Genomic DNA, 14,828 nt, shown 5'->3' on the forward strand with positions numbered 1-14,828 from the left:
TGTGGTACCAACATGTATAGCTCGTGCATAACAAGCATGGGGCTATTGTTTCTGTGACTGTGGTGTTACTTATATTTTGACTCCTCCTCCTGAGAAAGTAACCTTAAAGCCTATATTCAAGGTTATAAGGCATCAAATTCCAGTGACTGAAAAAGTTTTATCGTTCCGTTAACAAAAATCAAACTCAACAAACATTTATTTAGTACCTACTGTACGCATGCCACTGGATTAAGCACTGTAAATGCTGAATGTATTTTTCTGGGCCCCAGCTCAAGACAATGGGACAGAATACAGGAGACTTAGAAACTCAGGGGACCCACAGGCAGTGTGGATAGCAGAAGACCAAGTTGGGGCACTGGGAATGCTTACCTGGGGGAATTTAGGACACCCACGCTGCCACAAAAAGGCCAATAAGACACAAGGGCCTCTTTCTGAAAGAGCTCCTTCAGTGAACCAAAAGTTGAATACTAAAATTAATGCAAGATAACCAATATTAGATTGGGGTCAAAAACCTGAAAGCTGTTAAAGCTTCCATATTCAACTTTACCTGCGTAACACTTTTTTAAAAAGCCAATTAGGTAGCTTACTATACAAGCATTACAAGGATATTAAGATCAGCTTGGGTTAATAGTTTAAAACTACCACAGGTTTTTTCAAAGACTGTAGGAGAAGGAATCCAAATCCTGATAATCAGAATGAAGTTGAATTTTCAGACAGGGTATGAGAGGGGGAGAAATCACTTCACTATGTTACGCAACACTGAAAAAGACTTTTCAAATTTCACATAGAAAAGATATAATGACTTAAGGAATTTAAGACAGAGTAAACCAATTTCTCTCAAATTTGGGAGATTTAGCAGTCCTCAGTAAGCAAAATCAAGACAATTTTGCAAATGACTCTTTCAAAACACAGCAACAGTGAAAGGGATGATCTTCAATATGTGGCCATGTTGACAGAAATTTTTTCCCCCTAGTGTAATAACACTTAAACAAAAGCATGAATTCCAGCTCTAAAATTTCAAATCAGAGAGCCGGAGAGCTACTGCAGTTTGTCTTCATGAATCTTTTTTTTTTTTTTTTTAAAGTATTTTTCCTTTAGAAAACTTTAGCAAAGACTAAGAGCAGCAACTTTGACAAAACACAGCCAAAGGAACGGGCGCTGGAGAAGACACGCGATTAAAAAAATAAATTGTCTCAGTAAGATTGCTTAATGAAAAATTAACTTTGTTCTGCTGAATGCTTCAAAGACCGCGTTGCTCTGATAGTATTTTCTAATTACATACGCTTTAAGTACATGTATGCTAATAAACGTGAACCTCAAATACGTGTGCAATGAAGCAAAGCTGATGTTCCAGATTATGTTTTAATAGTCCCGAAGAAAACAGAAAACTGCAACTGCATGCTTGTGCAAACCTGAAAGAGGGAAAACACGACAGGGTGATAGGGTCCAGTACCCCGGCTTCACAGAGCCAGCCGCCCTTCCCTTTCCACCACGAGAACCAAAAGAACAAAGTTCGCACTGATTTCACGTTCAGAGGCGCGCCAGAATATCCTGCGGGTTACCCAGTACCCGCTGTTTGGTGGGGAATTGATTCAAGCGCCTCAGTCAAGTTCACAGCGGTCCCTAGTGCTCGAGACGTCGGATGCGTCCCAGGAACCGACACCAAGGTTCGGAAAGAGTCCTAACCACAACTCGACTACGCAGAGTCCCCAGGACCCGGGTCGGTCCTCCACCGGTCGCTGCCCCGGCAAGACGGTCTGCTGGCGTCCGTCAAAGTCAGCCAAAACCGGGCGAGAGGGCACCGAGGCCCGAGAGGGAGCCCCGCCTGTCACCGCGGACCGCAGCCCCGAAGCCCCCGCCCGGCGCCCCTTACCTTACTGCCGCTGCAGCCGCGAGGCTCAGACTCCGCGAGGCTGGCGCCGCGGGACCCGGCCGCGGCGGCCGTCTTCTGGCCGGGTGGGAGGCGCGGCCCGCCGGGCGGCAGCGGCGGCGCCGCGGGGCCCGGCGCGTCCTCGGCCTCCTTGCCGCCGTGGTACACCGCCCGGCTTTCGGAAATGTGGATGCTCGGGGCGCAGCCCATGCTGGCGGCGGCGCCGCGGACACGCTGGCGGGCAGCCGCGATCCGGTCAGCAAACGGCCCGCCCGGCGCCTCGGGGCCGCCGCGGGCGCCGTGTCATCGCCGCCTGGGCGGGCGGCGGCGAGCGCGGGTCTCGCGTCAGGAAGTGCGGCCGCCCCTTTTATCGCGGTGCGGGCGCGGCGGCGGCGGTGGTGGGGAGGGGGCGCTGGGGCGGGCGGCGCGCCACGGCCGCCCCTCCGAACATGCCCTTCCTGAGGCGGGAGCCGCCGGCCGCCTCCCTCACATCGCCGCGCTCGCCTCGGCCGCGCCGCGCTTCCGGGGAATTTCAGGGGAGGAGATTTGCACTCTCCCGACCCGAGAGCGGGCGAGTCCGCGCCGCGCGAGCGACGCCGCCCTCGCCGTGGGGCGGTGCGCCCCCCGGGGGAGGTGAGCTCCCCGCCGCGCTCGCTCCAGCTCCGCCGCGCTGCCGCCGCCTCCCCAGGCCCGGGCACCCACGCCGCTCCGTCTGCCGCCCGGCGAATAAACGCCCCTGGTCCGAGCGCCGGTGGCGCAGAAAGCTAGCCTAGACTCTCTAGCCGTTGAGGGGTGGGGTCTGGAGCAAGCCCGTCGGGGCAGCGAGGCCGCGTCGGCCTCAGCCGGACTTGGGGCCGCGCCGTCGAGAAGCGCTGAAGCGGCGGCGCTCACCCGGGAGCTGCGCGGGTAGCGCGGCTGCGGCTACGGCTGCGGCTCCGGCTCCGGCTCCGGCTCCACGTTCCCGGCCCGGTCTTGCCGGCAGCACGCCGCGCCCAGCCCCCAGCGGTGACCTCCAGTGGGTGCTGGCGTCAATGCAAAGCAGCTGGGGCGCCCGCCGCCTCCTCCCGGCGCCGCCAGCTACTGAGCATGCGCGGCCACGACGGGAGGGGCTCTTGGCCCGGCTGCCTGCCTGAGAAAAGCGACTTACCCAAGGGCACACACAGCCACTCTGGGCCGGTGGGCTCTGATCTCGGGGTTTGGGCTACCAAAATACAGACCACTGGGTTCGAATCCTGACTCCATAACTTAGCAGCTGCATTAGTTCTGTCAGCTCCCTATCTCTAAGCCTTAGAGCTCTCTCATTTATTAAAGAGGCCGGTGGAAGGGCCTTCGTTTGGGGCGGTGGTGACAGGGCAATGAGGCGCCCACACTCTGGACCCCAGGCAGGTGGAGGCTGGGCGTTATTGTCCGGGGTCACAGTCCTGTGCGCTCCCTCGTGCGCCAAGACCCGGAGCACCACGCCCGCCTGCACTGGCGACTGGGAGGCTGCGATGCTGGGATACTGAAAAGCTACATTTCGTAACAGGTTGGGGGCGCCGTCCTACTCTCATCTTGACCAAAGGACGGGGCTCCCAAGACCCCAAAGGCTGCTTGCTTGCGGGGGCTGAACCAGGCGTCTGCCGTGCAGGGCGAGGCCTGTGATTACCCCCAGACGTGCTGTCAGAACTGCACCCCGCACACACACACACACCGCCGCCAGCCCGCTGTGTGACCTTGGACGAATCACTTAGCCTCTCTGTACCTGGATCTCCTCCCCTCGTCAGCTGGAGGGTGGCGCCCCTGGGTGTCCATCACGTACCCTGGAGCGGCCCACCTCGGACCCGCCCGCACTCCTGCCCTCCCTGCGGCTCCCTGTCCGCCGAGACACCGGTGCGGCGGGTCCCTTTCCTCTCCCGCCGTCCACACCTTTCCTAGCGCGGCCCTGGAGCGACCCTTAGATGCCGCCGCTCCCCACTCGGGCCCGGCTACTATAAAGACCCGGAGGCATGCTCCGGGCTGGAGTCCCTACTGTGGCGCTGGAACTGCCGCACAGGCTCAGGCTCCGGGTTCCCTGCGGCGACTCGGGCTTCAAGGCACCGAGGAACCTAAGATCCACAGCCCAAGCGCCCCTTGAGCCGCGATGTGTACCCCGGGTGCGCACCGGGCAGTTTCCCAAGGGCGGCGGAGCAGAAAGCCCAGGTAACCCTAGAGCAGCTTTGTGCTATTGGCCCTCTTTACTAGCCGACCTGGCCCAAACCACTGGCACGTGATTTACATGATCAAGTTTAAGCACATTTAACAATAATCATATTTATGCCCCGCTGCCTTATAAAAGTACCAACAGTTCAATGACGATGTCTTGAAAGATTTTAACTATCACCCGTTATTCTATCTAAATTTTAGTGTTTTCTGCATTTGTTCTGCAGGTTTTAGAAGGTAATTTTTCCAGGCAGAATCTGGACCCTTCTAAATGAAGAGTAATTCATGAAGAAAATACTCTGAACCATCGGAGTGCTTGAAAGTCTATCTCACGCGCTCTGTCCTCCCCTCTCCGCTCACTGAGAAGTCGGCCTTGATGATTCCCTAGCAGTGACCTTGCCTTCTTCTGGGGCTCCAGGCTGCCCTCTTGGCACCCCACCTTCGCAGTCAGGACCTCGGTGTCCTGGCTTCTCCTTGGAAATCCTTGAGCCCTGCTCTAATTAGGAGTGAGGATCCTGATCCCCCCCCCCCTCCGCCGCCCTCCACCCCCTTCCCCGCGCCTCGCTGGCCTCATGGCACTGCCTAGTGTCATCCTGAGCTGGTGCCTTACTTCTCTGTTCCCAGAGAACTGCTGGATTGCAGCGTTGACTGATTTCCAGCTCTGCAATTTGGGGACCCTAGACTTAGAGACCTAAGTCTAAGAACACAGCAAAAGCAGATAGGAAAGGTAGGAGTCCTCTGCCTGCTTCTGGGGTCACAAAGAGCAACTCCCTCAACTTGCTTTTGTCTATACTCTGGAGCTCAGCTTGGGACACCCCAGGAAGTTGCAGCCCCTCCCCCATCTCAGCTTCAACTACCTAACATTAGTTCCACCCCACCCTCCTTTCCTGATCATAACCTGCAACTTGAGGTCCCTGAACACTTCTCTACCCTGTTTCCCCAGACCTCAGTGACAGGGGCACAAAAGGGATCACAATGACAGAAGTAACCCAAACCTCACTGGCGTGCTACCCACTGGCTCACCCAGGACTCCTGAGTCCCAAGAAGAACCCAATCATGTGGAGGTGTGTTGGGAGCTCATGAACAATCCCACTCCTGTTACAGGAGGGGCACCCCCTGAGCCATATGGGCATCTTGAAGTTCTGTGACATGCAGTAGAACTCACTCCCCTACCACCCCCAATCCATTCCCCTGGGTGCAGGGACCCCCAAGCAGAGCTGCCTGACCCCCACTGGGCTCAGGGTTGTAGTTAAATGTCGACTTCAGTTCTTACTCCTAGGACTCCGGCATGAAGTCAGTGGGGCTGGAAAGGAGTCAGCCAAGGAACAGACGCCAGCTTGGGCGCAGTCCCGCACTAACACGGGCCATTTCCAGGAGACTCCTCAGTCCTCATAAACCCCCTTTCCAGTTCATTAGAGACAAGAAGATGCTGGGCCCCACACAGCTTTATTCATCTAAAACCCAAACCGACTCTGTTTCCACACCTCTTACACCTAAGCTGATCCTTGATACAATAGATGCTCCCTCTGCCTTTACTTCCTCCTCCACCTGGGGGCCAGCATTCAAAGACTGCTGTTGGCTCGGCTTTCTACTCCTCTCCCTGCCTTCCCCATTGAACTACGCTAGAAGCAGCCACAAGTGGGAGAGTTCTTGCACCCTGAGGTCTGAATCCCAGCCCTGCCATATGTCCCCTCTCCAAGCTGCTTTCCTCCACTGAAATCTAGGATTAAAGATATCTACCTCACAGGGATTAAACAGGCTAAGTGATGTCAAATGCCTAGAATAATTACTGGGTGCCTGCATCTGAGCTCAGTACATTCTCCTGGGTGCTTTCAACACCACTCTTCTCCATGCCTGCCCAGAGACTGCTGAAAACTGCTGGAGGAAATGAAATCACTATGAGGATCAATACTCTGACAAATCTGCAGCATCACACTTTACCAGGTTCATTTCTCTAACTTTCAAAATTTTGCACAACATGATTTTTTAAAAATTGTTTTTCAATTAAACATTCTATAATTTACACATGAATATGTGCTGGAGAAAATAATTTTTTAAAAATCAAACTAAGCAGAAGTGTATAAAGTGTGCAGAGGCAAAGGAAAGTCTCTCTTCCTTCCCCACTCCCTTCCTTCCGTAGAGGTAACTATTGTTAACAGTTTGGACTATATGCTTCCAGACCTGTTTCTATGTTAAATATATTACACACACACACACACACACACACACACACACACACACATACTCATTCACTCACAGCTATTAGAATATCACAAACAGGACTGCAGCGAACATCCTTGAATGTATCTTTTTCTGTAAGATGGACTCTAAAAAGTTGAGTTGCTTGGTGGAAAGGTATGTACCCACTTGCTCAGCCCAGCTCCAGAAGGGATGAGAGGAAATGAAAACAGAGCCCAGCTGAGGCTGAGGGACTGAGAAGGGGAACTCTTTGGACACCCTCTCTGCTCCTGGATAAGGAGGATCCAGCCACCCCCAGATGCAAGGCCCCTGTTGATCACCCTCTCCACACCTTCTTATCTTGATTTCTCTTGGTACTCCCAAGCCTTTAGTCAAGTGTTTGAATGTTCCAGGCTTTCTCAGATAAGGGAGGGACTGAGTGGCCCGCCCCTAGGCCAGAACTGTAAGGAGGGAGCTGCACTTCCTATAGGGGAGAACAGTGGAGGGAAGGCCCCCAGGGTACTGTGCTCTAACTCCAGAATTCAGGTGTGCGCCTGCATTGCTCTACTGGAGAAAGGCCCCAATTCTTACCAGTGCTATATTTGGTTTTAAATGTCAGAAGCCCCACTCTACTAGTTTAGCCAGGGTGGGTACTTATTGCTTCATTTCCCCAGAATACAGGAGAGGGAAGCAGGGCTCAGCATCAGGGACCCAGATGGACGAGGGCTCACTCGGACTGTCTTGCCATCCTGACACTTTGACTCTCCAGACAAGGTTTGCTGTGATGCTGAAACCATGGCCTTCGGGAGCCCCAGGCTCCACCTCATAGCCCCACGACTACACTGTTGGTTTCTACCTCGGGGGAGTTCCTTGTCCCAAGTCCCTGATTTGGAGTATCCCTACTCCCAGGGCCCCGTCACAGAAGGGCCCCTGCTTAGAAAGGCCCCACTCTTGGTTTAATGCTTGGCTGTGACCATCTTGAAATTCTTAATAAGTGCTGAGCAAGGCATATTTTCATTTTGCACCGGGCCCCACAAATTCTGGAGCTGGCTCTGCCTACCTCCTTTGAAAAGCGCACTCAGGTGTGTGCAGAGGAGAGCAGGGTCAGGGGTTGGGGGGAGGAATTTGGGAGAAATTCACAGGGTCTGCTGTCCTGCCTGTCATGTTGTTATTTAGTAACCACAGTCCTTCCTCCATCTGCCCCGGACCCAGCGCCCCTCCCCTGGCTCAGTCCCGGGCCTCACTCTACCGCCCTGGTGAGTGGGACCGGCCTCAGATCTCCTCAGGAAGCAGCCACAGGGAGTCAAGCGACACTCTGAGGTCACACAGCTGGATGGGACAGAGCCAGGCCCTCCAAGGTCCTCCAGCTCTTGTGCTTACCCTGGGGCTCATCCCAACCCACCCTGCCTCCCATACGTTCAGCCTGTGGCTCTCAGCCAAATTCCACCTGAAAAGAGCATTTGGCTTCTGGGGGCCTGGATCACTGTTGGCTGTCCTTCCTTGAGGGCAGGAGCAGGGGAGCCACACAGGGTCTCCTGGCCTGGAGGAGGAGAGCAGTGTGTCAGGACGGCCCCAAGATGGGACCTGTGTCAGCGATGACACCTGCCAGCTTGACTATATTAGGCCCTCCACTAAGCCCTTCATGGGTGTAAGCTCACTTATTCCTCATAATAGCCCCATGAAGTGGTTACTGTTTCCCCTCCCACTCCCCTACCCCTGCCCCCATTTTACAAAGACACTGAGGTTTTTCAGAAGCAGGGCTGATGCAGGTCTAATGAAAACCCAATGTCCATCCTTCATAAAGGCTCTTAAAAACAGAAGGATGCTTCTTTAATACAATGAAGTGTATTTCTTTCCAGCTAAGGGCTTTCCAGACGTTTAATAGTGAAGCACTAGAACACTTCCCAGGACTGGGACTCAGCAGGTCTACTTCAAAGAGTATCCCAAGACCAAGAAGCACTTGACTAGAGCATAATTAGTGGATACAGAAATAAAACAATGGGCAACAACCATCGCTGCTATCATCCAATGTTGTCTAGATGGTCTGAGAAGTGCTGTGGGACGTGGTTTAGAAATCAGAGCACAGATGTTGGAGCTGGAGACAAATGTATCATTAAGGGCAGGTGATATAGCTTTGTATCCCAGATACTTAGAAATCAACTCCAGAGTTATTAAGATGAAAGATTTCTCTAAAGTGACCAGATTCAAAGTTAAAAAGTAGCACTCTGGACTGTCAATGACCAATTAGAAAATACGATGACAAAAATCACACTAAGTGCCAGGTTCTGGGCTGGCCTTTACATGGAACCCAAGTTTCCCCAGGCCTCATTGGACCACCGTGGTAGTCATAACCCACATTTTGGTGGCTCTTTCCCCCTCTACTAATGCAGGCCTCCAGCCTCCTGCAACACGTCACCCAGTGACTTCTGGGAGTGCCTGAGGGTGGGTCTGAGGTGAGGTGGTGTGCTCACCCCCCATTTTCTCTGTCCCTGGCACCCGTGACCATGTTAATGGCTGGGCCCCTTGCGCTGACTCCTGGTGCCATGAAAGCTGGGGCCCTGGCGTCAGGATGCTCATGCCCTGCTGGGCTCCAGCACAAGTTGGGGGAAAGGCCTACTTCCAGGGTCACCCACCATGTCTCACTTTGCCTAAGACTCTCCTGGTTTTAACAGAGAAAGTCCTGTATCCTGGGAAACCCTCTGTCCCAGACCAACCAGGCTGGTTGGTCACCCTACACTTCCTACAAACACACACACACACACACACTGTCCCCAGTGTCTCACATTGTCTCCTAGGCCCTGAAGCCACACTGCCCTGCGTCTTGCAGAGTTCATATCTGGGCAAAGAGCCCTTCTGAATTCTGTCCACAGACTTTCTCTTGGGGACCTAGACTCGCACCCAGCCCTGGGTAGAGCAGTGAGATCCCAGAGCCCTGTGGCTTCCCCATCTCCTCCCTCACATGATACACATGCACCTTCCCAGCCCTTCCGCCAACCCGCCACAGCTTTGGCTAAACCTGAAGATCGCAATACCAAAGACATCCCCATCTAAATCTCCCCAAAGCCCTGCGAGGCTGATGTTATTATCCTTACTTTATTGGAGAGAAAATGGAGGCTCAGGGAGGTTAAGTAACTTGTCCTAGGTCACACAGAGAGCAGATGGCAGAACCGGGCTGCAGACCATGCCCCATCTGACACCAGAGCCCAGTCTGACTCTACCAGGCAAGCGCTTCCATGAAAATAGGCTTTGGTGATAAGTTACACACGAGAAACTGAGGAGCCAAACATCACTGATGCTTGAGAAGCAGAAAGTGAAATATGATATATCCCAGAGCAACTGCTTCATTCCCAGGATAAATGGGAGGCAAAATGCAAAGCGGCACACTATTTACCAAAAGTATTTGGGGCTTTTTAAATGTCAGCCGCAATGATCATGAATCACTCCTCTTAAAGCTCTTAATCCAAAGTAACCCTCCTTTTTCCGCTGGCTCCTCTCCTGATTCATCAAGTTGCTTCTGCTGATCTGAATCACCCACCCAGAGTTCTGGGTCTCAGGCCTCCCAGGTCCCATGGGAAAATTGTCATTCTCTTCTCTGGGGAAGTGTGTCCTGTGCAAGTGTCCCCAGGGCTGCTTGCAGGGGAGAGAAGATTTCGGAGGGGAAGACTCTGGCTTAAGAGGCAGTGCAGCTAGCAAAAGTCAAGGTAACAGGTAGGGCCTCATCATAACCAGAGTCCCAGGTTCACCCCGTCATGTAAAGACTCTACTGGGTATCTAGCATGTGTCCCACTGGGCGGGACACTGAGGATATCATGATGACAAAATAGCCTCTGCCTTCTCCAAGCTCATAATCCAGGGTGAGAGGCAGCCATCATTCAACTTCATGAGAGTGTAATTATAAGCTGATGAGGGCTGTGACGTATAAGGAGCTGAGTGTGCATCACAGTAGGAAATGACTTAACTTTGGACAGGGGAGAGTGAGCCCCAGGAAGTCCTCCAAGCTCAAACATGAGTGGAGAGCTGTTTTTCATGCTCACTTCAGGCACTCATTCATCCTTTCTTATAACTATATCTAATTTTCCTCTGGGAAACCACAACCACCCCTAGGATCAGCTCAAATTATTTGAGTGGAATGTTTAGTGTGTCCTGTATCCCTGGCCCCAGAAATCGATTTAGAGGTGGGCACATGAGCCAATCCAGAGTTAATGAATGTTGATGTTATTGGCTGAGCCTCTGATCAAGCCATACCTGAAGTCAGAACTATACTTGGACTTCTCAGCTTTAACAACTTCTGCTTTTGATTAAGCCTCTTTTGGGTCTAATTTTTGGTCTCTTGCAACTAAAAATGTCCTATTTGGACTAGGAAGATGAGTCAGAAAATAATAGCATTAAAAAATATATATAGGAAAGAACATTCCAGGCAGAGGTAATAGGAAGTACAGAGTACAAAAGCCCTGAAGTGAGAGGGTATGTTCAGGAACTGAGCCCCTTCTAAACTACTGTGCTAAGCTCTTTATGATCATTTTCTTTTGAGCCTTCACAACAACTCTGAGATGGCATTATCACTCCTATTTCACAGATGAGTAAACTAAAGCTTACAAAAGGGAGGTGACTTGCTCAAGGTCACGGAATAAGGACACAAACCTAGGCCTCTCTGACCCTTAGATCTAGGCGAATGATCTTCATCTTACATGTTTCTATCCCATGTATGATCTATGGGGACCTCCATCCCTTCCCTTTCATCCCACTCCTCTGACCAGCTGGTTTCTAGTTGGGTTCAGCCAGCGGAGGCACAGAAGAGGTTAGAAGGCGAGAGGAAGGGAAAAGCCAGCCTGGCTCTGGCAGCATCGTGGTGGTGGCTGCAGCTGGGTTGGAGGTAAGGGGTGGGCATAGGGGGTGGCTCCTCCAGCAGTGAGGTGTGTGGCCTCCTGGGACGTAGCAGCCCTCTGATCCCTGGGAAACACATTTGTCATGCTTGTGTTTCTCTAGCCCTTCCAACACCTTTAACCAATTCCCTTCATTAAAATTGCTTTGCCTGAAATAACTCGTGGTTAGTATTTTCCTAGCTGGCTGCTGATTGATATAATCATGATGGGGTGACTATTGCGAATTGCTGCTCTCATTGGCAGAAGGTGTCACTTCCAGCTGCTGCCGGGATAGTCCACTGGGATCAACAAATAGCAGATAAGGCAGTGATGGGGTCTGATCTGGCTTCTGTCTGCCCTGAGATCTCTTAGCCACTGCACTACAGCAACTACTCATTAAGGTTCTTCTGAGGCTGGAGGCAGACAAACTTGAAGAGCTTGAGTTAGCTCTGGAGAATTATGTCCCGCCCGGGCCAGCCATGGGCTTAAAGTGACTCTAGAAGGAAAGGTTTTCACTGAGAATCAGATTTTTATTCCAGACTCGAGATCACCTAGGCCAGAACCAAAAGGTGGTGATGAAATAGCTTGTCCAGGAGTCAGAACTGCACTCACCTCTGACTGCCACCAACTCCTGTGTGACTTGACTTGAGAAAGTCCCTCTCCGCTCAGGTCCTCGTCTGTAAGAGGAGGAGCAGAGCTGTTTGTTTCCTACCCGACACCTTCTTCCCTCCTCTCTGCGTGTGCTTCCTGGGCTCTTCCCAGCCCGTGGGGTGATGCTTGACTGGTTTCAGCCAATCACGGTCACTCCTTTCCCCGCATCAGGGATTGGATCAGTCATGGGCAAGTGACACACCCCTGGTCAGTGGGCTGTATGGGGTGGTCCGGGGGACAGAGTGCAGGGGGTTTCTAGGAAAGTTTTCCTCGCTCTGAAAAAGAGACACAAGAGAGACATTTGACTGCTTTCTGCCTCTGGAGTGGCTCGGTGAGAAAGTGATGCCCGGAGCTGTTTGAGCCACCTGGCCACCGTGAGGGGGAGCTGCCAACCCCTGAGGTGAGGATGGCAGAGTGGAAAGATGGACAGAGCCTGTGTCATCGCTGTCCCGAGTGCAATTACAGAACTGCTGGATGAACCACCTCTGGAACCGCCCAACATCTGAACTTGTTATGGGGTGTAAAACATTTTTGTTGTGTAAGCTCTTTTCAGTTGGGTCTTCTTTTATCTGCAGCCCAAAGCCTTCTACCTTACATGAGGCCCCCAGACGAACTTCCTTGTCCTCTTTAGAGATAGCATTTTGTGATTTAACTTCTCTTTTCAAAGAAAGAAACAGGCTTGGCAAGAGGGGACTTGCCCAAGGCCACAGCACACGGGTGGCAGAGCTGGGACCCCCAGTCTGCTGCACTCTTTCCCAGTGCACCCCTTTGCCTGACCTCTTCACACAATGATGGATATCAGTGTGAAACAGTTCTTGTAGTTCATTTCATTGTGTCACTCACAACCTCTCTGAGCTGAAGGGGAGTATGAGCTGGGATAAAGATGACCCTAGGTCATCTCCCACCCTGCAGCCTGCCCCTCTGCATGTGTGCCCTTGGGACCCAGCAGAGTTCAGAAGTCCAGGCTGGGACAAGACTCTTCTTCCCAGCACATGATTAACGTGCCTGGCAGTGATGGTGCTGCCAGCTTCCATGGGTGCCCAGCTGCGGCTAATCCTGAGTTTCAGAGGGGGTGAGTTCAAAAAGGCTCCTCCTCCTTCTGAGATGTGAGCATGTGCCAGGGCCCACGTGGATGGCCACAGAGCACTCAGGGAATCCTGCTTCCTGGCCTACCTTTGGTAGGAGACCCGACATGTGGAAATTTTGTGTTCTCCTGGCCCACAATGTCAATTTCTGAGATTCTCTTGGTTACTGGCCATTCAAGGGACAGAAACTGGGCCTCTACTGGAATTAGCCCCATCCCAAAGTTAAGCAGGGAATCTTAGACAGGAGAGAAAGAAGGAGAAGGATTCTACCCCTCTTATGGAGACTCAGCTGCAGAGGTGTCCAGAGAAGCAGGCAGAACTGAGTCATTTCATTACAGCGAGTGTTTTTCTTTTGTATTTTTACTTATAGATGTCTATGTAGGTATGTGAAAGCCGGGCTTTCTTTACCGTCACAGTGCCTGTTCTTGGACCCTGGACGAGCTGGTCAGATTTGTGAGATTTGGAGTGAGAGTCACAGAGGGTGCCTGCAGCCCAGGAGCCCACCTCCCCCTCTCCCTACACAAGGCTGGCAGTCTAGGCTGACCCCCAGGCATCAACCAAGGGTTGTGGCTATAAGTCACAGAGTCCAACTCTGGCTGCCTTAAGCAAAAAAGGAATTTTGAAGAAGGGATATCAGGGTGCTTTGGGCTATAAGCAGCACAATGACAAGAAGATTTCTTATGTCATGTAACAAGAAGTCAGGCAGCAGGTGCTCCAGGATTGGCTCAGTGGCTCAGTGACGTCATGTGGTACCAGCCACCAACATGGTCCAACGACCCCCAACCTCCTGAAGCTCATGCCCCTGTGGAGGGCATTCAAGAGGGCTGGCCCGTGTGGCTACTGCAGAAATGACAGTGTGCGACTTCGAGACTACATGGTAAAAGGCATGTAGCTCCCACCTCATTCTGTCCCTTGGATCACTTGCTCTGGAGGAAGCCAGCCTCCAGGGGGTGAAGACACTCAAGCAGCTCTAGGAGAGGCCCATGGAGAGAGGAACTGAGGCCTCTTGCCAACGGCCTTGTGAACGAGCCATCTTGGGAGTGGATCCTCCAGCCCCCATCAGGCCTTCGAAGGACTGCAGTCATGACCAACAGTTTGACCTCAACCTCATGAGAGAACTCAGCCCAGAACCACAAACTTAGCCACACTAAGCAGGCCTTGGACTGAGTTTTTGCATGCTACCCTGACAACATCCATGCAGGAGGTTTTATCACTCCCTGCACCACAAAAGAGGAAACAGGGCACAAGCAGGAAGTGGCTGAGATGGGATGCAGCAGAGCCCTCTCTTCAAGGGTTGGGCTGGAAGAGTTGTCCCATCTCTGCTTATCTTTACCCCTCTGGGACACCCTGTGCTAGGCCACTTGCCCTGGGTGTCTTGGCCCCTAGTATCTCTCCAGTACAGGGCAGTACAGGGCTCTGCTAGTACCTTCCAAACCACCCAACCTTCTGGTGGAGCCAGAAGGGAAATCCTTCCTTCCAGGTTCACTAGGTCTTTGTGCATAACCCTGCCTTGTGCCCTCATCCCCAAGCTGACAGCTCACCCTCAGCCTTATCCACAAACCCAGACAGTTCCTGGGTTGCGCAGGTGAACCTGGAGGCTGGATGTCCAGGAACAGCGATGCCTTGTTAGAAACAAGGCCACCTGGGGCATGATGCAACACCCCAGGGAGAAGATTCCACCCCAAAGTGGCCCCTGGAGAGGTCCCTGCAGCAGCAAGTCCCATACAGGGCTGCTACCAGCAACACTGTCTGCTGTCAGGTCTCTCCTGGGGGTTTAGGCTTATGCAACTTTTTCTAGGATTTCATTTCCTTTTTCTTTTTGGTCTCTAGGTTCATTGACATGTCTGGGTCTGAATGAATTTTGTGCAACTCCTACGTGAGTGGGCAAGAGTAACTAAGTAGCGGGGGGGTGGTGAGAGTGGGACAGTGGGTCTGGCTGTCACCATTCTTTTGAGAACCAGTGGCTTTCAAATTGCTTTTTAGGAAGGGAACCATTTTGTTAAA

At 52.5% G+C, this 14,828-nt stretch overlaps 2 protein-coding genes across 4 annotated transcripts in view; both read right to left on the bottom strand.

Annotated features, from left to right (window-relative positions):
- Nucleotides 1–3,738, bottom strand: part of PDE8A (phosphodiesterase 8A) — a 117,089-nt gene extending 113,351 nt beyond the window's left edge. The window contains exon 1 of one of the 3 annotated variants that reach the window (XM_032469012.1): nucleotides 3,612–3,738. Coding sequence is in view for 2 of the 3 variants with exons in the window: in XM_032469011.1 (XP_032324902.1) it covers nucleotides 1,874–2,080 (207 nt within the window). In the remaining variant the exon portion in view is untranslated. Of the gene's footprint in view, nucleotides 1–1,873; nucleotides 2,898–3,611 lie in introns of those variants that run through there. The other 2 variants (XM_032469011.1, XM_032469010.1) reach the window with 2 other exon arrangements.
- Nucleotides 3,739–11,610: 7,872 nt separating this feature from the next.
- Nucleotides 11,611–14,828, bottom strand: part of SLC28A1 (solute carrier family 28 member 1) — a 68,198-nt gene continuing 64,980 nt past the window's right edge. The window contains exon 18 of the mRNA XM_032469229.1: nucleotides 11,611–12,014. Within this exon, the coding sequence (XP_032325120.1) occupies nucleotides 11,948–12,014 (67 nt within the window). The 3' untranslated portion in view covers nucleotides 11,611–11,947. The remainder of the gene's footprint in view (nucleotides 12,015–14,828) is intronic.

The sequence above is a fragment of the Camelus ferus genome, chromosome 27 (assembly GCF_009834535.1).
Source record: "Camelus ferus isolate YT-003-E chromosome 27, BCGSAC_Cfer_1.0, whole genome shotgun sequence".
Taxonomy (NCBI): Eukaryota; Metazoa; Chordata; class Mammalia; order Artiodactyla; family Camelidae; genus Camelus; species Camelus ferus.